Raw genomic sequence first — 23,937 nt, forward strand, 5'->3', positions numbered from 1 at the left:
ATTGTTTGTATCTGAAATATGCACTATATTGCCAAAAGTATTCACTCTCTCATCCAAATCACTGAATTCAGGTGTTCCAATCACGTCCAAGGCCGCATGTGTATAAAATCAAGCAGCTAGACATGCAGACTGCTTCTACATTTGTTATTTGTGAAAGAACGGGTCGGTCTCAGGAGCTCAGTGAATTCCAGCGTGGTACCGTGATAGGATGCCACCTGTGCAATAAGTCCAGTCATGAAGTTTCCTCACTACTAAATATTCCACAGTCAACTGGGAGTGGTGTTATAACAAAGTGGAAGGGATTGGAAACGACAGCAACTCGGCCATGAAGTGGTCAGCCATGTAAAACCACAGCATTGGTTCAGTGGATGCTGAGACTCATAGAGCACAGAGGTCACCAACGTTCTGCAAAGTCAACATCTACAGACCTTCAAACTTCATGTGGTCTTCAGATCAGCTGAAGAACAACGAGTAGAGAGCTTCATGGAATGGGTTTTCATGGCAGAGCAGCTGCATCCAAGACTTCCATCACCAAGTGCAGTGAAAAGTGTCGGATGCTGTGGTGTAACCCACACCACCACTGGACTCTAGAGCAGTGGAGACGTGTTCTGTGGAGGGACGAATCACACTTCTCTGTCTGTCAATCCGATTGATGAGCCTGGATTTGGCTGCTGCCAGGAGAACAGTATTTTTATGACTGCAAGTTTGGTGGAGGGAGGATTGTGGCGTGGGGTTGTTTTTCAGGAGTTGGGTACGACCACTTAGTTCCAGTGAAATGAACTCTTAATGCTTCAGCATACCAAGACATTTTGGACAATTTCCTGCTCCCAGCTTTGCAGGAACAGTTTGGGAAAGACCCCTTCCTGTTCAATTATGACTGTCCATAAAGCAAGGTTCATAAAGACATGGACGAGTGAGTTTGGTGTGGAAGAACCTGACTGGCCTACACAGAGTCCTGACCTCAACCTGATAGGACACCTTTATGATAAATTAGAGCAGAGACTACGACCCAGGCCTTCTCATCAAACATCAGTATTTAATCTCACAAATGAGCTTCTGGAAGAATGGTTAAAAACTCCCATAAACACTCCTAAACCTTGTGGAAAGCCTTACCAGAAGAGATGAAGCTGTTGTAGCTGCAAAGAGTGGGTCAAAATCATATCAAATCCTACGGATTACGAATAGGATGGCACTCAAGTTCATAAAAACTCAATTAACACTATTATATGATCAATCAGCCTGCCATACCGCCAAGCTGCGCTGTGAACTACATTACCCAGAGTTCCCTGCGCGCGCCAACAGCAACAGCTAGGATGTTGCGATATCGCTGGCAGCCCAAGACTGCTGTGCTTGCAGAGATTACACCGCTGGGTTGAAATCTCAGTGTAATGTTATTGTGGCTGTTAGATTCCGTGTCTGCACGGTTGCAGCCACAGTCGCAGCGGACGTACCGTGGGCGTTAGTCTCGTGTCAACTAGACGTTTTGTCGAGGGGGGCTGCGTCGCGCTAAGACGTAAAAGCTAACTAAAAAAAATCACAGGTTTTTTTTTATTGAAAAAAATGGAAGCAACTAAATAGCCGCACGGGTGGTTCAGCTACGAGGCGTCAAGACGACGGCGGCTTACTGAAGATGGAAGCAGATTTTCGGCCGACAAACACCGAGGACATCATCTTCAGAGGATAACCTGGATAACCTTACACGAAATGTCATAACGCGTAAGTAGCTAGCACTTAGCTAGCTTGGTAATGGCTGGTCGAGATGGAGACGATGGACCCATTTTCCCCCCATCAGCAGCAGCAGCAGCAGCAGGAGGAGCCGAGCACGGACAGCTTGTGAAAGAAACACTTTCTCCGGAGATGCTTTAACCTCCTGGGTGGTGTAATTCACTTACATAACTCCGCTCGTCGCAACCGCTCTGCTAGCGAATTGAGAATCAGATTTCCACCCGAATGAGAAAAAACGGAAACTCATCGTGCATTATGGTAACTGACTGAGGCTGCTCGTTTTAAAAGGCAAAAAACTAACAGACTCGACAAGTTTCGCATTATTTGAGCTGCGTTGTATATTACATATCGGTGCAATAATAATAATAATAATAACAATAATAAGCCTGCGCGCAGGAAACAGCAGCTCCTCCTTTGGTTGCGTGTTTGGTGGAAAAACATTTAAAAAAAAGCGAAGCCAGAAATCCTCCTTCTTGCTCCTGTCGTTTTGACAACATGAGGAAGTTCTTTGATTCCCGTCGGGAGTTGGTCAGCTCCGGGCCTGGTTCTGGAGGAGGAGGAGGAGGTGGAGGAGGAGGAGGCGGCAGCTCCGGCTCCAGCCATGCGGGCGGAAACTTCATCGGGAGAGCCTTCACCGTCGGGCGGCACCAAGTCACCGTGGAGGAGATCATTGCGGAAGGTGAGAGGCTTTTTTCTCTCCTGGTTGTCTCTTTGCAGCCCACTTTTAACAACACACACGTCTACCTGTCCCCAAAGACATGAGAGACAAAAAACAAGATCTCGCGAGATGTGATAGCTCTCAGAGATTATGTTAAGGATGACTCTCAGCTACTACTTCTTCTTCTTCTTTTGGCTGTTCCCTTTTCATCCACCTCTGTCTTCTGCGTCCTCTGTCCTCACTTACGTCCATGTCCTCTCTAAATGCATCCACATGTCTCCTCTCTGTCTTTTTTCCTGGCAGCTGCTCCTCTGCCATCCTTCCGCCAACAGAAGGACGACTCTCAGCTACAACCAGCCCAAATTCTAGCTCCGTGTCTTTAAAAACTGCTGAGTTACAGCCGAGTTTGTGTTTGCCAAGGCAGACTGGCCGTGGCGGCCATCTTGATCGGGGTTTTAGTTGCACATTCGCAGATTAGGTCCTGAGAGTTTCATTAAAATCCGTCCACTGGTTCATGAGATATTTTGCTAACAGACAGACCCGTGCAAAGTTTTTAAAACAGACCTTGCGCAGTCAGTTAGTGCTCTGAGTATGTCTTGTGATTGACTCCCAGCTACTACCACACCAAGTTTCAGAGTCGTAGCTGTTTATGTGTTTGCTGTGGCGGCCATCTTGACTCCAAAACGTTAATCAGCTGTAGTTGTACATCCAGTGACTAATTCCTGAGAGTTTCATTAGAATCCATCCACTGCTTCATGCAAACACACAGACATAAGTAAAAAAAAAAAAAAAAAAATTTCTGATCCTAATGGAGTGCCTAAATACCAAAACAAAAGACTTTTGGCGAATCTGAATCTGATGTCCACTCTCCTCCCTGTCCCTAGATGTTCTGGACGCGCAGCGCAGCACAGCGCCGCCGTGTTATTACGTGACGAGTTGATTGCGGAGTAAAAGCCGTCTGAAAGTGACAACGCTGTTAAACACAGCGGAGTGAATTTGTGGTCTGAGCCGTACCAGCAGATGGTTAGGCCTCACTGTAGGCCTCTATGTAACCCCCCCTCCAGCAATGGCATGACTAATAGATAACGCTATAAGGCAGCACCATGTGGTCCTGATCGTCTGAACGATGTAAACTATGAGGGTGGACTCAGTTGCTGAAGTAATAAGGCAGAAACAACGAAAAAAAAAAGAAAAATAGCAAGCCTGCTAAACTGCTAAAACAGCGACGGTTTCTGAAAGCTTGTCTGATTTTTGCATCACAACCACATTTCTTTTTTTTATTATTTGAAATCTCTCCCCATCTGTCACCATTTAATACATTCGACTGACAGTTTTGTTTTCTTTCCTTTCTTCTAGGTGGTTTTGCAATCGTGTTCCTGGTGAAAACAAACCAAGGGGTGCGTTGTGCGCTGAAGAGGATGTATGTCAACAACGAGCACGACCTGCAGGTGTGCAAGCGAGAGATTCAGATTATGGTGAGTTGCTGAGTTCAAGCGGTTTCTGCCTGCGCGCTCTAGTGGGTTTTTTGTTACTTGTTTTTTTTTTTTGTTATTTGGAAGGAAAACTACACTTGCAACGTGCCTTACTCAACCCGGAAATGGAAATTAGCACAAGTGAAGTTTGTGTGGGTATTTTTTGTCTGATTCGAAGAGGTTTTATTTACCTATATTTTAATAAAACTGTTTGGATGAACATGAACACTTAGCTGTTGATATTAGTCATTCTTTACTTCTAGTTGATAAAATATTTCAGTTCTGATTTTTTTTTCATTCAGATCTTCTGCAGATTTGAATTAAATGCTGTCTCTTTTTTTTTTTTTACTTGGTAACGGCGAGGAATAAAACGTGTATTTATGCATTTATAAACGACATGAACACCACAATGTCTAAGCAGAAAAGGGAAATATTCAGTCCTACGTTTAGCAGTATTTCAGTTTAGAGTTTGCACAGAACTTTGTCTTCTTTGTGTTGAGGAACACCCAGGAAGGAAGTCACTGATATTGAAATTACAGTCAACAAGATGGTGCACATTGTTGACCGGGTTTTGCCTTTTTAACCTTGCCGTCTTTCTCTTGCTCTGACTTTCTGCGCACACAGACAGCGCTTCACCTCATCTGCAGTACTTGACTGTTTTTCTGTTTTTTTTTTTTCATTACCTAACCGATTTCTGGTCCGAGCTCTTTTTCCAGTGCAGCTCCCTCTGGAGGGGATGACCTCACACTGCGCCTCCTAATACTGACCACTCAAACTTCGGTGTCGTTGTTCTTGTGTTCCTGCAGAAAGACCTCGTCGGTCACAAGAACATCGTTGGTTACCTGGACTCCAGCATCACAGCAATGGGATCCAGGGACGTATGGGAGGTTCTCATACTGATGGACTACTGCAAGGGTGGGTGCTGACAGCAGGGGGAGGCTGCCAACGGGAAAGGTGACTAACATCAGAGGCATGTGGTTATTTACGCTGCTGGGTGTTACTTTGACAGGAGGACAGGTGGTCAACCTGATGAACCAGAGGCTGCAGACTGGCTTCACGGAGTCCGAGGTGCTTCAGATCTTCTGCGACACCTGTGACGCCGTGTCTCGCCTGCACCAGCGGAAGACGCCGATCGTCCACAGAGACCTAAAGGTGACGCACGGGCTCACGCCGAGTCGTATTTAAGTCGAGCCTGCCTCTTTCTTTTGAGCCCAACAAGAGTCAGGAACTTAATTACAGTGACTACCAGGCACTGCTGCTTCGGCTTTGCTGAACGTTTACGCTGAAATGGCCGATAATGCAGCATTCTGTGCTGCGTACAAAAGGAGATGACAGCCAGTCTAATTGTGTTAACTCAGCACCTGCGCCGGCTATAGATCACCCTGCTGAGGGTGTCTTTTGAAAATTCCTGATTAGTATGTTCACGTGAGAGGACGCTGTATTTAATTATTCATTGAGCTAATAGGAGAGGAGAATGTAACTTATTGCAATGCTTGATATAAACTCACCTTCTGCGAAAAGAGCTGTGTAGCTGCACTGATTTGAGCCATATTTAAGGAGGGATAACTTTACTGCAGGTCATGTATTTTGATTAAAATCCTGGGAGGTGTGGGCCGAACCTTTGTGTTCAGCCGCAACAGTTAACAACAATCGGTGCTTTATTGTCTTCAGCCATGCGGCTCTTTATGTCTGTGTGGAATATTTCGTTGTGTATCTGCAGGTGGAGAACATCCTTTTGCACGACAAGGGTCACTACGTGCTGTGTGACTTCGGCAGCGCCACAAACAAATTTCAGAACCCGCAGACTGAAGGAGTGGCCGCGGTGGAGGAAGAGATCAAAAAGTTAGTGCCGCCCCCCCTTTTTTTTTTCCTTGTTTTTTACTCATTAGCTCTTGTTTTGGGTGATGTTACAGAAACTTGGTTATATTTTGATCCGGTTCATTTTTATCACCTGCTGTCAAAAAGCGAAGGTGGACAATGATGTGTGTGTATGCATGTGTTCATATGTCTGTTTGTTAGCAAAATATCTCATAAACCGCAGGACAGATTTGAATGAAACTCAGGAAATAGTTAATAGATGTACCCCTACAGCTGATTAACCTTTGGAGCCAAGCTTATACAAGATGGCTGCCACAACTAACTGACTTTAGAAAACAAAAATGGCTACAGTTCAGTCAGTTTTACAGACTGAGCTAAAGGTTGATGTGGTAGTAGCTGAGAGTCATTTACTCTGTAAGCTAACAGACTGCCTGAAGTTGTTCACATTGTTTTCAAGATCTAAAATCTGATGATGTGGCAGGAGGTACGCATTTCTTCAACAGATGCTGGGCCTTTAATACGTCTCTGCACTTTGTGCACAGCAGCAAAACATTCATCTTTCTCCCTAATTTGTTCATCTTTTGTTTTGTTACCGTCTCGTTTCAGATACACCACTTTATCATATCGCGCTCCAGAAATGGTCAACCTCTACAATAACAAGATTATCACCACAAAGGCTGACGTCTGGGTGAGCTGACACGACAGAGCTCTGTGATTTAAAAAAAAAACAACACAGAATCGCTGTTCAAGAGGCGATGATTTACAGCCAGCTGGTCTTTTAGGTGTTTCTGATTTTAATGTGGGCTGTTGAAATCTGATTTAATCTTTGTTGGGAGGGGGGTGAAGGTGTTTGCTGCGGTGGTCTGTTTCTTCTTCTCTGACTGGGTTTGCATGCGGTTTCTTTGCTCTCCAGGCGCTGGGCTGTTTGCTGTACAAGTTGTGCTTCTTCACTCTTCCCTTTGGTGAAAGCCAGGTGGCCATTTGTGATGGCAGTTTCACCATTCCAGACAATTCCCGTTACTCTTATGACCTTCACTGCCTCATTCGTTAGTACCTATTTGTTATTACAGTTTGTTATTACTTCAGCTTCCACTTTGCCTGTTGGAGTTTGTTGTTGATGTTGTTGGAGAGTTTTATAATCTCCACTGTTGTTTTTCAGGGTACATGCTGGAGCCAGACCCAGACAACAGACCCGACATCTATCAGGTGTCCTACTTTGCTTTTAAACTAGCTCAGCGGACGTGCCCTGTTCAGAATGTGAAGGTCGGTGTTTCCAGGAGCATCTAAAAAATATTTTGACTTGCTTATCAAAAGTTGATTTTCTTCTCGGAATCTGCTGCGACCTATCTGCCAAACCTAATGAGACGGCTGTGTCCGTTGTACCATTTTGAGAAAGAAATCAGCACGGATTCACCAAATACGAACAGAAAGTATTTGTAGCTACAACGAGACTCTATTGGAAGATTAAAAGTGATATTTTTTTTCTTCCTAACTGATCCTTTAGTCCTGTAAAAGTCCCATGCAGATTTCTTTATTGTTTTCCTTTTTTTCCTTTCCCAGAATTCTCCGATTCCTTCCAAACTTCCTGAGCCGATAACAGCAAGTGAGGCTGCGGCAGCAAAGAAGAGCCAAGCTAAACCCAGGCGAGCACGACCTCATTACTCTGTGATACATTTAAAGCTGTAACAACACTAGATTTTTGCAGAGCCTAATTACTTACAGCCATTACTCTGACGCTCATTAAGTGTTCATATCAGCACTGTTTGCCTTGATTAACAAGAAGTGCTACTTCCTCCTTTTGTTGTCAGACTCACAGATCCCATTCCCACCACCGAAACCTCCATCACCCCCCGGCAGAGGCCCAAAGCGGTGCACACCCAGCCCGCTGCTGGCATCCTCCCCATCCAGCCTGCTGCTCTCACCCCTCGCAAGCGGGCCAACCTCCCCGGTGGCGCAGCTCAGCCTGTGGGTACGTACGGCGCCCTGTCGCTGCTCTCCTGTCTCTTTTAATTAAAACAATGCTCGTCCCTCGAAAACCTTTGTGTGCACATTGAACGCACCAATTCTCAACAGGAACAGATCAAGCATGCGGGTTAAGACACGAGCAGATTAAAGCAATCTAACTATAGCCCCAAAGCGATGGGAATTTTTCTTTTTCTTTCAAATGCTCCCTGATCTGCGTCACTGCTTCAGCTGATGTCGGTTTTTTGTGCCTGTTATAAATTACTTTGAGGTATGAGCTTCAGCAGGTTCCCTTCAGTACATTTTAATGGGACATATTTATATACAGTAAACGCAAATAAACCTCTTCATATGGAAGTGCTGTGCATCTGCACACATGTCAAAGTGAGACCGTGTTCTTGCTGCTGAGTGACGTGCAACGTGTGCTTTGTTTGACGTCCCGCAGGAGTCAGTTTAGACCTCTCCCAGCCAGCTGCAGCTCTCCAGTCACAGAAGGCACAGACGTCAGCGCCGCCTCTCATCCACACACAAAACAACACAAGTCAGGCTGCAGCTTCGCAGAAGCAGGTACAAACTCAGTCATGAGAACGGGTCTTCTGGAAACTCCTGCATATTTGCTCTCACTCTTTCTTTTGTTCAAGCTCTTTTTTTATGGCAGGCCATTGCAGCATATAATCTAACTGCACCTATTTATAATGACTTTTTTAGTTAGCAGTGAGGGCATTCCTTTTTGTCAAATTCATCTGTTATTAGATATTGACATGAAAGAGATTGAAAATGTTATTTTTTTTTCAAAACCTCCACAATTTAGAATGTGTTGGGTTAAACTAAATTTTGCATATATAGTTTTTCATTTAGTTGCTAGATGGAATATGTATGTCAGTATCAGCTTTTCACAAATCCCAACTTTTATTCTTCCTTGAACAAATGATATTTCTATTCTCTTTAATGTGTGTTTAGCTGCAGACACTACAGAAAATGTCTTCCCATTTTAAAAAGAATATTGCAGATGTATTGCCCAGGCTAACTTACCTTTCCAATTCTTAGTAAGCCTAAATTTTCATTTTTTCTTTTATGTTCAACTTGCATCCCATCAAGCTCTCAATAGACATTCAGATGATTTTGTGGCCTGCTATTAATCCAACAAGTGATGTCCGAAGCTGCTAGTCATCCACTGTGACTAATTACTTTTTATGTCATTTTGGAAATCTCAAATAAAAACTATGACAAGTATATTTGCTTCCAGTCAGAATTAATATTTTGACTGGAAGAATGAATTATAAATGAAATATCTCCTCTAACCAATAAATGATAAACAGGCTTGCCATACTGGTCAAGACTATAGGCTTTGGGAATCTGTGGATAGTCTTCATTTTCCCTTGTTAAAAAAATATTGCCAACATTCTGCATTGATGTAGGAGCTTGGCTTTCTATTCTATTTGAAAATATTTCACAGCTATTGCTTTTTTGGGGGGGTTGGGGGAGTGGGGGGTGTAGGAACAGATTTTGGCTCATATATTTGTGTCTGACAGTCAGCTGCAGCTGCTGGACTGGAGACGGCAGCATCAGCGGCGTCACAAGTGCTTAAAGCTGACGCCGCACCGCAAGCACAGCCAACGTCCCAGCAACAGGCCACGCCTCCCTCCGCGGTCAGCTCCGCTTCCCAGCAGGCCGCTCAGACTCCGTCCAGCCCCGCCCCGCCTCAGCGCCCAGCGCGCCGCAAGCAGACGAGCCAAGCTCAGCAGCCGGACGCCCAGGCCTCCCCCAGCAAACCGGCGTCCGGTCAGCAGCAGGAGATAATTCAACCGTCGGCTGCCCAAACTCAACCTGCTTCCTCTGAGATCAGCCAAAAATCAGCTCAGACAGTAAGACCCGCCTCTCCTGCAAGCAGCACCTGAACTACAGGAGCAGTTGTATTTATATTATTTTTTATTATTATTATTACTCTGCCTCGTTCAGCTTGTTATATCCATGCGTCTCTTGATCAGACTCCACCTGAGACTCCAAAGACGACTGAAGAACGAGGTGACCCGAGTGAAGCTGCATTTCCAGTCAGCGACTCCTTGCAGCCGTCGCAAGGAGACGACGGAGGTGCTGCTCTCAGTCAGTAAGTGTTTGTCTTTCTTCTAAGGTTTTATGTATCCAAACTTAACACAGAATAATCCAGTGGCCTTTAAAGGTCTAGAGCAGATTTTCCTTTTAAAGGCATGATACGTAAAATCCTCATGTCTGATTTTTCTTGTAGATCCCTTGCGTCTCCACAGAGCACCAGCCAGTCGGTTAACCTTTGTGATGCAGCACAGGACCAAAGCCCGGCTGCGTCCACTGCTCCTGCCTCTGCTGGTGCCGCCAACGCCTCCACTCAGCCAGCGTGGAACCCATTCGACGACGATGACTTCTCCAACCTCACTGCTGAGGAGTTCAAAACCGATGACAAAAAGACTACTGGTAATGTTCGTTTTAAGGTTGACTGACGTTAGATTAGGAAGAAGACTTTTTTTGTAGTGAAATTACTGTTTCTTTATTTTAATACCAATAAAATGTGTGTGTGTGGGGGGGAGTGAGCGGTGTGAATGATAAGTTTTGTTTTTTTGTACCAGACTTCCTGTCAGAGTCTGAGGCAGGATCACCTGAGGAGCTGATACCAGGTCTGCAGGCCTCATCTGTGGAAAACACTCCTCAAGAAACAGGTGTGCTGCATTCTTAACTCTACAGTCTGCAGGTTTTTCTTCTCCTTCATGCATGTAAGGTCCTTTTACCCCATTACAATAATTTTACTGTACGACTGTACATACGGGAGCTTAAACAGAGTTGCAGTTTGAGATGGTTCAGAACAATAACAAGCTTATAAATGTGAATACAAATATTTTACTATTAACAAGACATTAGTATTATTATATCATTGTGCTTTTTAAAAACATCCCATCAGAAATGAAGGCCGAAACGGAGCAAATTCGGCTGCCAGTATTGTATATTTGTTTAAAGATTAATCTGGCTCTTCAACTCCTGTTAAAGCGCATAAGATGATGAAATAACGGTGAGAAGAAAAACCTAACGTTAAACAATTAAAGCATTTCTAAATTGTGCTATACAAGCTTAAAGAAAGATGTAATTTATCTAGAATTAAAAAAAACAGTAGAAAAGGATAAAATTGCGTATCTAAAGTTATATCTTTATCTGCTTCTCCTTTCCGGGTCACTGCCTGTCTCCCATCTGTGCGAGAGGCGGGAACACCCTGGACAGCGTTTTTAGCTAATTTTGGATTCCTTTCTTTCTTTCACACTGATCCCAAGTTATTCGTGAATTTCTCTGCCTCTGTGTTGCAGCTGAAAGACCGTGTACCATTCTGGACTCAGGAGCCTCTCTGCTGGTTGTCCCGGATCCTTTCCATACCCTGGAACTGTCTGATGCTCCAGGTAAACATCCACCTCTGACTGTCAGTTCTGTACGCACGTTCCTAAAATGTCTGTAGTTTTATAAGAAGGGTTGTACGGATGCAGGAATTCCTTGTAAAGGTTTTTGATTTTCTATGATTCTAAGGTTGCTTGAATGTAAAATAGTAGATTTAATAGCTGCTATTTAGATGAGGAAAAGCAGTTTTCCTTTTGTTTTGATTTCAGTAAAGATGATAAAAACATTTACGCCCATTTTGAATCTGCATCTGTGGCTGGATTGTAATGTTTGTAACAGATTATAAACACTAAAGAACCTGTTTTTACATCTCTGATATTCAGAGCAAAGAGTTATTTCGAACTAAAGCCATTTGTTCTCATTTTGTTTTACATCAGCACAGACAGTTTATTTAAGATGCAATGGTCACTTCTTGACATATTACAAAATGGATTTTGTGATTTAAAAGAAAAAGGGAAATCACCTTGTTGAGTAAATATGCACAACATTAATTAAGCTGCTGGAAAAGCTGGAAAAATCCTGTCAAACGTGTCTGAAAATCGCTTGAATGTGACTTTAGGGAGAGAATCTTGTTTACTGAAAGTATGAAAGGTAAACTTAATTATCCTAATCTGATGTTGCACCCGTTACAGTAAAAACATTAAGATTTTGTCCTCATAAAAATGTCAAAAATCAGAATAATATAAGAAAAGCATGATTTTAAAACAAACATATGAGTACACAAAAATGTGGATAACGCTCGTATTCAACCTTTACCTCTGGTATGGTATTAAATTTGTGTTTATTTTTCATTTTTGTGTACACAGAGGAACACCTTGTTGACTCTTGTTTTTGTACCTTTATTCACTTTTTCCTTCTTTTCTTTCTGGCGTCCAGAGAAGCTGATCGAGGGACTGAAATCTCCCGACACGTCTTCACTCCTCCTTCCTGACCTGCTGTCGTTGTCCGATCCTTTCGGTGGATCTGTGGAGTCCGTGAAAGGTAGGACCGCTTACACGATCTCCCACCAGGAAAAGGTTAGGAACAAAGAAAATAAATCAGAAGCTTTCACAGCTTTGGATCCTGCGGAGAACCTTTTAAATACATGCTGTGAGTTTTATAATAACAGGAGGTGAAACGGTGTTTGCGTGAGAGGACTTCTTGCTGTAACGAATCCTCAGAGGTTATCTCCAGCCCGTTAGGTTATGTTTAAATGTAATTATCGTCTATTTTTAGTTCTTCTCTGCTCTCCCTCTTCAGCAAGTAGTTCCACAGTGTTGTAATTTATTTGATTTACAGAAAGCTTTTAGTCGTAGACAAAAAAAAGGGTTAAAAGTGAATGTTAATGGACATTTAAGACACTTTTTGATAAGTTTTGTTAATAAACAAAAAAGCAGGTTGTTTATTTTCCTTTTCTCACAGAGCACATTAAAGTGACAGCATATAATTCTGAGAATTTAGACATTTTGAGCGTTCGTTTGTCTGATGTTTGGCATCTCCTGACCGGTCCCAGATCCCCTGACAGCAGACAACTCCCTCCTGAGCTGCTCGCTGATCTCCAGCCCACCTCCTCCTGCGGCGGCAGGCAGCGCCACCTCCTCCGTCTCGTCTGCTCCCACCTCTGCCACCTCTGCTTTGGACGATTTTAGCTTGTTGTCTGGAGACTCTGTGCAGCCTAAAGGGGGTAAGCCGAAAGGATCTTACAGGAGAAGCTCATGATATTAAACACAGATATATTTGGACAAGCATATTTTTATGCAAATGAATGATTTTATTTTTGGCTCAGCTGTGGCTGGAGCTGGCCTGCAGTGTCTAAAGAAAAGAAGTAGAAACAAATCAAAACAAAAAGCTGTAACAGACTCTAGGTTTCGACCAGAACCTAAGCATAAAAATATGTTTGTGTATTTTGAGGAGAGTTATCTGTTCTTATAATCTGGTAAAAATGAAACTGTTAGTGTCTGTAAGTTACGTGTTTTAAAGAGGGGTCACCTTTTTGACTGGTTTGTTTTGTTTGTTTGCTGTGACTCCCGTTCTCCTTGTCCTCTGTGGCGCCAGTTTTCAGGAGCCTATAAATCTAACTCCTTAAAACAGCTGTCATTAGTGCGTGCTTCCTTAGACCAGGGGTGGGCAATCCTGGTTCTCGAGGGCCAATATCCTGCATGTTTTACTCGTTTCCCTGCTCCAACACACCTGATTCAGAGGTTAAATCACCTCTTCATGTTCTGCAGAAGCCTGTTAATCACCCATTGATTCAAATCAGGTGTGTTGGAGCAGAGAAACAAGTAAAACATGCAGGATGGTGGCCCTGGAGGACCAGGATTGGGGACCCCCGGTTTAGACACTAGTTCTGGATATTCAACGACAGCGTGTGAGGTCTTCTGCAGTTTTTAAAATCTAAAAGAAAAAAGACGTGCAGAGAATCTGATTCAGAGTGGAAGTATTTGGTCAGACGGCAGTCGTCAGCCATCTGTTCAGTCTGAGAAACGGAGGCAGGTTAGACCGGTAAATCACTGTATTCTGACAGAGTATTTCGAATATATGTTTGCTATTTAAACAGAAAAATGAAAAGGTATAATGACACAGGAAAACATTACCAGTCTGCTAACTTGTTCTTGCAAAATCAACTGTTAAATTGCAAATTGTGTTGCAGAGAAATACGTTTGTTTTTTTGTTTTGTTTTTTGACGTGACATGAATTGGCATCTCAATTCATTGCTGTCGTTTTCAACTAGGAGGTTTACTTTAGCAGCTATTTGCGAGGAACAAGGTCGTCCTTCACAGAGTCTGAGTGTCAGATTCACACGTCATCTCTGGAAACCCGTCGATCGGACAGCTTTGATTCTGCTCCACATTCAGATTCAGCCGGGGTGAAAAGTCACTGACAAATGGTTATTTACGCTCCGTTTAACCTTGCAGAAGTGATCTACGTGCAGTAATTTAAATATTTCAACAACTGGATTTCATCAGAGGCATGTCAGTCCTTTTTAATCCGCCGTTTAACTTATTAACTTTGTGAAGTTTTGATATCTAAAATGATCTTGCCTAAATGGTCTTGTATTGATTAAAGTGTTTAAAAATAGCCATGTGTTTCTGCGCCGACGGCTGCAAACTGCACAGCTGTTGTTTAGTCATCAGTCCTTCGCTGCTGATCAGAAACGTTTGACTGCTGCTGACTCTGCCAGCTTCAAATCACCGCCTGATTGTGCTCCCAGGCTGAATTCAAATAGTTACCCTTAACCTCTTCCCACAATTTCAGAGCACTTTTAAATCTTAAAGACAGAACGATGATTTTATTCGTAATTTTGCCCCAAAATCGGAGTGGAATAATAAAAATGATTATTGTTCTAATTGCTGTCAGCTGGCCTCTCCTAACGTTACCTGAAACCTCCTCTGGTCCTCTGCAGACTCGTCTCTCCTGATCTCAGACTTTGAGGCCCAGCAGACGAGTGCTGAAGCAGCCACAGAGGATGAGTTTGATCCTATACCGGTTACCGGACGCAAGAATTCCCAAGGTAGGTCTTTTAAGTCTTCCCCCCCAAAGGTGGGCCAAGAACAGCTGTCCAGTTTTCCAAAACCAAAACCGAACAGCTCAAGATTAGAAGTTTTAAAAATTGAATTGAATTAATGTGCCTGAAAAAGCTGCAGCATCAAATGGGTAAATTCTTTCTTTCTCGACCTTCTCCCCCCCCCCCTCTCTTTGACTGCTTTGTTTGCTTGTTGTGACTCTTCTGCTCCTTCTGTCCTCTGTTTGTCTGTCCTCGTCTCGTCTCCTTTCCCCTCCTGTTTTATTTTTTTCCCTCTTCGGCCAGTTTCAGGAGGCCACTCGCGCAGTAACAGTGGCGGCTCTGAATCCAGCCTGCCCAGCTTGGCCCGCTCCCTGCTGCTGGTGGACCAGCTCATCGACTTGTAGACGACCCCCCCCCCTCTCTCTCTCCTCTCCCCCTCGTAGAAGCTGTAACACTGGATAATAGTCTGGCATAGCATATCAGCAATCAACACTGTTGTCATAGCTGACTTCCTGCACCCCCCCCCTCCCTGACTGTCATCTTCATTAGATAAGCGTCCATCACCTTTCAGCTCCTCTTGGTTCCTGCTTCCCGCCTCACATCCACAGCATCGTCTGCCTTCCTCTTCACCTCTCATCTCATCCTCGCTTTCTCTTTGTTGTAGCCTCCATGCCTCACGTACTTCCCATTCAGGGGAAAAAGTGGCGAATTCACCATCTATTCTGCAGAGTTTTTTTGTCAATCAGGGGAAAACTTATCAGTTTGAAGAATACTGCATTATGTCTATCAGCAAACAAGAAAAGATCATTGTTGTAATGTATAATAGACATAGTTCTAAGTGGTCGTAGTAATCGTGCACAAGTAAAATTGTTGTCGTTTGCCCTTTTTCTTTTTTCTCCCCAAATTATTTGCACATGTTAAGGAAACAAAAAAAACCAACAGAAATATTAAGTGACCATTCATTAAAATGAGGTTTGTTTGTATTAACACAGCTAAAACGTCTTTGAAGCTTAAATCACGTAGCCTGATTTGCACAAATGCATGAACGTTAAACCTTCTCAGAGCTATAGGACAGAATAACTTTACTGAAACAACGCTGCTGTAGATTAGAAAAAAACAAACAAACAAACGTCACAGTGAGTCACAATCTGGAAGCGGAACAGCCATTACACACGATGCTGAAGTGCCATAAAGTCGTCCGAGAAGCTAAACGGGTGGTTCTGACAGTGTAGCTGCTGAAACGATGATGCAGTCCAGCCATACAATACGAGAAACGCTTTTCTTTTCAGCTCTTTGCCATCTGCTGGTGTTTCCTGTTTCTTTGAATCAAATCAAGCTGACGGTTGGGTTGGAGCTAAACGAGAAATCAGGGTCCTTTTAAATGTCTTGACAGCGGCGTGCCATATCAGTAGAAGTGCACGAAATCATGAAAATAATTTGATACGACAGCAGTGATAGGAAATAGCAGGAAAAACAGTAGCATTTATGTATAGACAGGACTATTCAATCCATTTACTGGTGGTAACAAATATCCCATTAAGCTGATACTTCTCTCACATTTCCTTTTTTTTTTTTTTTAAATCCCCCACACATTAACACGTTTATTTGTGCAATTCCTCCTACATTCCTCACATTTGTTTACTCCTGGTGTAAATAGATATCTGCAACGACTCCTGCAGCCTCCGATCCAGATATGAAGTCATTGTCATGAAGCTTTACTTGTGGAAGACATATTGCTTTACTTGTGACTCTGATGTATGTCATATATATATCAATCTATATATATATATGACAATGTTTTCCTGTTAATACATGTTAATATGAATAGAGTGTTAGAGAATGAATGTAAGAAATAAATATTAGTCTATATTAAAAATCTATCTATGATTCTTAACATCATAATTGTTCAATATTATTGAAGAATATATATAAATATTTCATTCCTCTGTGCGGAGTTGTGTGCTAAGATTTAACTTTTTTTTTTTTCTTCTTCTTGGTTATATTTACTCATTCACTGTCGGTACATAATAATGTATAGATGATAATCCTAGTCTAACCTGGAAGATTAGGTGTAATCCCGTGTCTTATTCCAGCCCCTTGTGAAAAGAGAAGTGACGTTAATGTTTGTTTACATGGACTGATGAAGGATTATATTTTTATTCAGATTAGTCTTTTAGGAAAAAGGGGGAGTTGATCGCTTTGATTTCCATCCGTTCCAGTTTGACTTTGTGCTTTTCAAGGCTCTGATTGGCCCGTTCTGTTGATCACAGGAGTCATATCAAAAAGCATGGACGTGTTGTTGAGTGTTGGCGTTCCTGTGCGTTGGTATAGTGTCGAGAAAAGAGCGCGCGCGTGTGTGTGTGTGGAGTCTGAGCTGTTGAATGTGTTTTTTCAGTTGTCTACTTGTGGTGTCGTTTCCTGGAAATGGTCGGTTTGTTATTAAATCTCTGAAAGCACAGATTCCCCCCACCACCCACCTCCTCATCCCCGCCTAAATTCTCTCAGGTGGTCGGAGCTGCGCGTTCGGCAGACAGACTTGCTGCTCCTCCGGTCTCTCCGTCCTCTAGACGTCTGCGTTTGTTCCTGCGGTTTACAGAGTTGTCTGGTGTTTAACATGCGAGGGGCTCTGTGAAGAGCGCCGGCAGTGTGTCGGGTTCAATTATCTCGCAGCGTCACAAACGCCATCGAGGGTCAAAGACAGAGGGGTCATGACTAACGATGACGGACTGCCTTCATCCGCGTTCATCCATCTTGTTCTTTTCAAAACAGAACTTGGGGGGGAAAAAAGCACACAAAAAGTCTTAGCGTGAGGTCTGCTAATAACAGACGGGGATAGTATCTTGAAGTAATCAGAATTTAGTTTTTTTTTTTTGCTGCTGACGAAGTGCCGAAAGCTGAACGGGTGTTGGCTAGCCTGTATTTGAACTACCTATGTGCAATATCAAATGGATTATAGTCGGCATTTGAGCAGCTTAATGTCAGAGTTGCAGAAATGAAACAAATCTTAAAACAATATCTCAGATCTTTTGATATTGAGTTCTGTGGAAAGGTTATGAACAATAAATATCTTACCTGTTTTGGGTAGCTTTTCAAATAACTTCTGCTCTAGACCTTTAGGAGAAAAAGAGTTTCATCCTGACTGGATAGATGAGCAGGACTAAGCCCAAAGGGGATTGCTTCTGACTTGAAACAATTATAAACCAGAAGCATTCATAGTTGTTTTACGAACACTATTTTATAAATCTTTACATCATCGTCATTTTTGCGTTGCATGGTTATTTTCCGCAGCAGCTGCTAGTTGTAGCACTTCTGGTGCAGCCCGGGACATCTCTGGCAGGATGATCATAATATATCAGCTGAAATAACCGCTTCATGTGACACTGATGATTCTTAAATAGCTTTCAAAATTTACGAGATCTGGGCTGGTCAAAGATGTCAGCAGTCTCCTTGAGTCCTGGTCCCGCTCTGACCAGCCGTTAGCTCGTAAATCCAGTCAGAATTAAACTTTTATTTCTCCAAACTGAGCCGTCTACAGCAGGTAGGATATTAATTTTGCACGACCTTTCCATAAACTCCCCTTCACAGAGAAGTTTGAGCTGTTGCTTTAGAGTCCAGAGTAGTGCCAAAAGCATCGACAGCACTTTGTGACGTACTCAAATGTTCTTTCGTCAGGTTGGTGAGGTTATTATCCATTTATAATAACTCTTATTTTAGCTCTACCAATCTGCCCCGCCGCCCAAACGGAGACGATTCTGAGTCGCGTGCACAGCCTAAATTTTGAATCTGAATATAAATATAGACAAAAAATGTAAAAAACCTGACATCGGAAGCCATTTTCCAAGCCTCTCTGTTGAATTTGCTGCAGTCGCTGCATGCCTAATAGAAGGATCCTGCTCCTCCTGTTTACGATCCTTCCTCCGAACAGCTCCGTCATTTGCAGTTACTGTTTGAACCTATGCAACTCCCGAGCTTTCCCCCCCCACCCCCCGTAAACGTTAGTGTGCTGTTGTAATCACTCAAGCCGAGTTAAGACAGGTACCCGATGTGAAACAGAAGCCCACCCCCCCACTCCCCACCCCCATCCCCATCTTTTCTCTTTCTGTTATCTTGCCAAAAATAAAAGCTGTCAACGATGTGATACTATGAAGTGTTTTTGAGATGCTCTTGTCATTATGGCCCATACCTGCGTCAGAGCTGTGATACAGTGTGCTCCTATTTTTGTGAGATTTACTTAAGAATTATTAAGGGATGGCAAATAAAGTACAAATGTGAATGTCAACATGTTGAGTTTTGATTCGTGAGTTTTTCGAACGACTTAAACGTTCATGATGAGCTTTAGCTCCTTGTTAAAATGTTTGATTATTCCTAACATTTTCTTAACTTTTACGCTCATTTGTTTTATGCAGACAGACTTTTCAGTTTTTATTAATTGCTTCTCATTAAAAAAAAAAAATGAGTGAGGAGTTTAATTTTAGAATAATTTTGAACATTTAAGCAAATTCTATCGTTTTTTTCTGAGCCTGATCTCATTAAAGATGGACTGGGGTAAAATAAAAAATGCTTATTGTTTGGATTTTTATGTTTTAGGAAATCACAAACACCTTGTCCTCCAGGCTAAAGAGGAAACAAACAATTTTTTGCTTTTTATGAGCGAACGGTTCAAAAGCCAGCATTTGTGACGACGTGGGGGTGTTTATTGCACATGACACGATAAACTTACACTTCTACAAGTGTGCCATTCATGCTGGAAGAAAGGTTTTTGAGCAACAGGGAGGGGGGGGCCAAACCACATCTGCAGCATTCCTCTGTCTGCAGACCAGACTCGACACCAACAGGAAACATGTGCAGCGTTAAAATACAAAAACAAATTAAAAAATGGTCCTGGTCTTGTGATCAGTTGCAAATATTTACTGAAAGAAAATGAAAAATGCTCAAATATTCAAAACTACAATAACTGTTTCCTCCTTTCCCAAGGTGTTAATGACGGTTTTTTAAAGATGCCGCATACGGGAATAGTTCTCACAACAAAAATAAGGACATGTTTCTGCTTTCATGCTGGATATTTTGTCTTTGTGAACTTAAAATTAAAATATGTAAAAAAAAAAAATAATATCCTGCTTGGACGGTGCTGCAAAGCTGCTCAGGTAAGCTCAAACATCAACTTTACCATCCTTCCTTTCTCCATCAGCCACCGTGATGTTTATTGTTGCTCATCCCCATTAAATCCAGCCGATCATGTTTTCTCTGAAAGTACATCTACACTCGATTAACTTTCGGACTCAACCCGATTCACGACCGCTGGTACAGCTAATCAACCTTAGCCAACACAAACGTGGCTACAGATACGGAGCTAAAGTTTGGTGTGGTTGTAGCTGAGAGTCGTCCCTAACTTGTGTTTGGAGCGCTAACAGATTGCATGAGATCTTAGTTTAAAACTCTGGCATGCAAGGCAGCAAGCTTCAAAATGAAAAAAAGAAGGCTGTTTTTATAAATTTAATCCTAAAATACCCCGCTCAGTCTAGATTTTGATCAATTCTTTGTCAGATTCTTGTGTGAAAACTCACACCCACTGATGAGATCACATCCTTTATTCTTTGGTTGTTGTTTTTTTAAGCTCATTGCATGAAAGTTCAACTCTCTTGTGTTCTCACATCAGGATATTCTGTTTAAGAGTGTCTGTCTATTTATACTACAAACCAGTGGTCTCCAATTCTGGTCCTCGAGGACCACTATCCTGCAGGTTTTTCTGCTCCAACACACCTGATTTGAACCAATGGGTGATTAACAGGCTTCTGCAGAACATGAAGAGGTGATTTAACCACTGAATCAGGTGTGTTGGAGCAGAGAAACAAGTAACACATGCAGGATGGTGGCCCTCGAGGACCAGGATTGGAGACTACTGCATACAGGACAGTATCTCATCGTTCTTCCGTTTGTTTTTTCCCACACACAGGCCTGCAGAGGGAGCTCAACAGTAACAAACTGCGAGCCGCTCGGACTGTGGCTCCTGATCTTTTCAGTGGGCAGGAAGGAAAGCAGAGGATCCAGCCGAGTGTCGCCGCATGTGTTGTTAATAATAAACACGTGTTGCTGTTAGATGAATGTGGCACTCAGCACCGCCCTTTACAAACTCATTGCTCCGCTCGTCGTCTCGCCCCTGATAACTCCAGCTCCCGGCCCCTGCCTCCAAATATCTCGGTGACGTCTGACGCCTTCCAGCTGGCGCCTTTTAGAACCCCGGGAAGCGACGGCAGAATGGCGCTCCGCGGCCTCTCTGGTTCTGCAGCCCAGAAACCCGCTGAGGCAGCCGACGTTTTCCTCCAGGCGCCGTTTGGAAAGAGGCAGGAAACCAGCAAAGCTGCCTCCACTAACGCTCACATCTTCAGATGTGAGCAGATCCGCATGCGGCATCCAATGAACGCCCGAGCGGCTCCCGTGCTCCAGCAGCCGGTGGGGGTGCACCGGGTCGTCACCCGGGTCGGCCAGCAGGCCGCTGTGGGCTCTGTGGCAGTGGGGCCTCTGCATTCTTGGACCATAGTGGGGAAAAAGTCTCAGTGACCCATTCAACACTGCACCTTTTCAGCCGAGATGCTCTCAAGGGAAACCATAATTAGCTAATACCTTCTTTAAAAAGTGCCAAATTTGAGCTTTTCACGCAAAGAAGAAACCGAAGTCTAGTTCAGTTGCAGTATTACTTAAATCCCAAATTATTCCTGAAGTTTGATCTCGTTAAGGCTCTACCTCAGTCGTGTCTCTGCTCAGTGCTTTTCATATCGAATCAGAATTTCACAAGCAGTCTGAACTTTAACTCCAAAGAACTTATTTAAGGATATCTATCATGTTGTTATTGCTGAAGTTTTGTTTTGATTAAGAGGAAAAGCATCAACTTTTTCAACTGTTATACCTGAAAAAATTAGTAGCGTCGGTTTAAAGTTGCTGCTTGTCGTTTCACGCCTTTTAAAAAATATTTTGTTTACATTTAATACGCGAGTATTATCAGTGAGGTGCCGTTTCACTGTAAGCCAAAGAAACAGATTTTTAAAGTTTTTACATGGTTGAAAGAAGAGAAAAAAGGTTCCTCGCTTGTTTCTAAATGCACTTTTTATTTTAATGTTTTCCTAAAATCCTTAAACAGCTGATCACTAGAGGGCTGTAATGGTTTTATTATTCTCATGCTGAATCTCAAACAATCAGCTGCATCTAAAGAAAAGTACAGTTCTCCGTCTTCCCGCGTGTCGGAGAACTTTCTCAACATTTTTATCGTTTTGAGTATGTTGCTTTTGTCATATTAGAATTTCAAATTATGTGCCAGGGTTTTTTTTGTTTTGTTTTTTCTTTGTATTTTGTTACATTTTGTCAACCGTGCTGCCTTTTTCCAGCACATATTCTGGCTCTGTACACAGTATTATCTGCCTATTATTTCTGGATATAAAGAGAAGTTACCAACGGAGAATAATAATCATTATTTAACTGTTTCATGCTTTAAAGTGAGCTGTTTTTAAACACATTCAGTCTACAGTCTTGGGCTATGACTGTTGGCGACTTGTTTTAAGGCTGGCAGCAACCCACTCTGGTCCTGCCTTTGCTCTGACTAGCTGTTAGCTCATCAGTCTGGTCAAAAATAACCTCTTTCTCCAAGCTTAGACCCTTTAAAGATCTATCTGCAACAGGTAAGATGTTGATTATAACTTTGACGGCTCATATAAAAGTAGTTATATTTTGAAAGTCCCTCCTCTTAATGGGTTAAAAACTGAACTGAGATGTTTCAGGGTTGTGTTGTTTTAAAATGGCCCCTTCGGTTTGTGCTCAATACCTGAATGAAGTTCAGCTACTTGTGCTGCTGCTGCACAAGTAGCCCTTTTGTTTTTATAAAATACAGTTTTGGAAAAAAAAAAAAAAGGATTGCTTTTTCCATTCAAGGCTTTTGGCTTGACTTTCTTCGGATTAATTAAAAAAAAAAGCAGAAGTAAAATGGAAAATAAAGCTGATCCAAGTACTTCTTAGAGCAGTTGGAGCCCCTAATTACCCAGCGTGCAGTATGCTGCCAAAATATCTTGGAAGGTAAGCAGAGTGTGTTAAAGATGAGCCTGAGCCACTTGTTTTATAACAACAAGAACGTCACAAGAAGATTAGGATCCATCTTCAGGAAGGGAGTGCTTGGAAAATACAAGAAGTAAGCCAGGATACGAGTGTCACTGCATCAGATTGAATGGAAATGGATAAATCTGTGAATTTAAACATAAATCTGACTAAACTTGCATGTGTGTGTCAAAATAAAAATATATTAACTAGTGGGAAAGATCAACTCTTTGCCCCCTATAGTTGTAATCAGTCTTTCCGGTTCATTTTGGTGGTCATTCTTTTGGCCACAGCTGAGTTTTTACATTAATTTCTGCAGCTGTTTAACGCAACTGTTTTGTTCCTGGAAGTTTTCTAAAACGCGCCTCCATGAGCTCATCAGCGCCCGAAAAAACTGCAGATCAGACCGTTTTTATGAAACATTTCCAAATATAAAGCAACTATTAACCAGAAACACATGGAAAATAGGATTTCTTTTCAAAGGTCTGAGTGGAATAAGACACAGCTGACAGACTGCTTTGTGGCTTGTTACATAATGTCACACTCCAAATCCTTTTTTGTTCTGTTTTTTTTTTCTTTCTTTTAGGAATAAAGGAAAAATATTTTGCAGAAAGTTCCAGAAAAAGCCGACACATCCTCCTCTGTACTTTCACCTTCCAGTTTTAACACACGGCGCTCCTTATTCCATCTCCTGACGAGTTTTATTCCCTCTGCAATGTTTTCTGAGTAAAATCTTTTATGCTTTTTTTTTTAATTGTTACAACTTATTTATCTTCTGTAGTTATTTCTCCCATGATTTGGTGAGGAGGTAATTAAACCATTTGAATCAGGTGTGTTGAAGCAGAAAAACCTACGGCCTGGATTTTGACAGCTCTGCCCTAGCAGGTGTGATCAGAGGTATAAATAAAAGAAGCTGTGTTCTGAGATCAGGGGATTCTTATAAGATTGGGCCACGATTCGGTTGTGACATGGGCTGCAGTTCTGAATAAAATCCTTTGCTGTTCAGCTGAAGCCGTGTCAGCAGTCTTTATTCCTGAAATATCAGCGCCTTGAAGACGACCACTAACCATACACTACAGCACTAACTACTGATAACTATTAGATGACTGGACTGTCCCTTTAAAGCAGTGGTTTCCAATCCTGGTCCTCGAGGAACACGGCCCTGCATGTTTTCATTGTTTCCCTGCTCTTCAGCAGGTCTTTGATGACCGCAGAAGCCTGTTATTGACTCAGTCATTCAAATCAAGTGTGTCAAAGCAGAGAAACATCTAAAACATGCAGGACCAGGATTGGGTATCTCTGCTTTAAAGTACACACAAAGCAGACCG

At 42.6% G+C, this 23,937-nt stretch overlaps 1 protein-coding gene across 2 annotated transcripts; it reads left to right on the top strand.

Annotated features, from left to right (window-relative positions):
* Positions 1-1,302: 1,302 nt before the first annotated feature.
* Positions 1,303-23,620, top strand: aak1b (AP2 associated kinase 1b). Of its 2 annotated transcripts, none has more exons than XM_025004706.2 (20): positions 1,303-2,404; positions 3,740-3,858; positions 4,662-4,770; positions 4,865-5,007; positions 5,576-5,697; positions 6,280-6,361; positions 6,587-6,719; positions 6,833-6,936; positions 7,234-7,316; positions 7,482-7,642; positions 8,081-8,202; positions 9,168-9,500; positions 9,624-9,742; positions 9,881-10,083; positions 10,236-10,325; positions 10,962-11,051; positions 11,923-12,027; positions 12,539-12,709; positions 14,429-14,536; positions 20,484-23,620. In XM_025004706.2, exons 1-20 carry the CDS (start codon positions 2,221-2,223, stop codon positions 21,086-21,088), a joined length of 3,186 nt encoding a protein of 1,061 aa, XP_024860474.1. In that variant the 5' UTR covers positions 1,303-2,220; the 3' UTR covers positions 21,089-23,620. The 2 variants fall into 2 exon arrangements, with proteins under 2 accessions (XP_024860474.1, XP_017266110.1); XM_017410621.3 differs by lacking the exon at positions 20,484-23,620 and adding an exon at positions 14,834-19,712.
* Positions 23,621-23,937: the final 317 nt, after the last annotated feature.

Source organism: Kryptolebias marmoratus, linkage group LG14 (assembly GCF_001649575.2).
Source record: "Kryptolebias marmoratus isolate JLee-2015 linkage group LG14, ASM164957v2, whole genome shotgun sequence".
NCBI lineage: Eukaryota > Metazoa > Chordata > Actinopteri > Cyprinodontiformes > Rivulidae > Kryptolebias > Kryptolebias marmoratus.

Coding starts and splice junctions, on each gene's coding strand:
- aak1b (XM_025004706.2), top strand. CDS start 2,221: ATGAGGAAGTTCTTTGATTCCCGTCGGGAGTTGGTCAGCTCCGGGCCT. Junction 7,317..7,481: donor AAGAGCCAAGCTAAACCCAG/GCGAGCACGACC, acceptor TTTTGTTGTCAG/ACTCACAGATCCCATTCCCA. Junction 9,743..9,880: donor GGAGGTGCTGCTCTCAGTCA/GTAAGTGTTTGT, acceptor TTTTTCTTGTAG/ATCCCTTGCGTCTCCACAGA.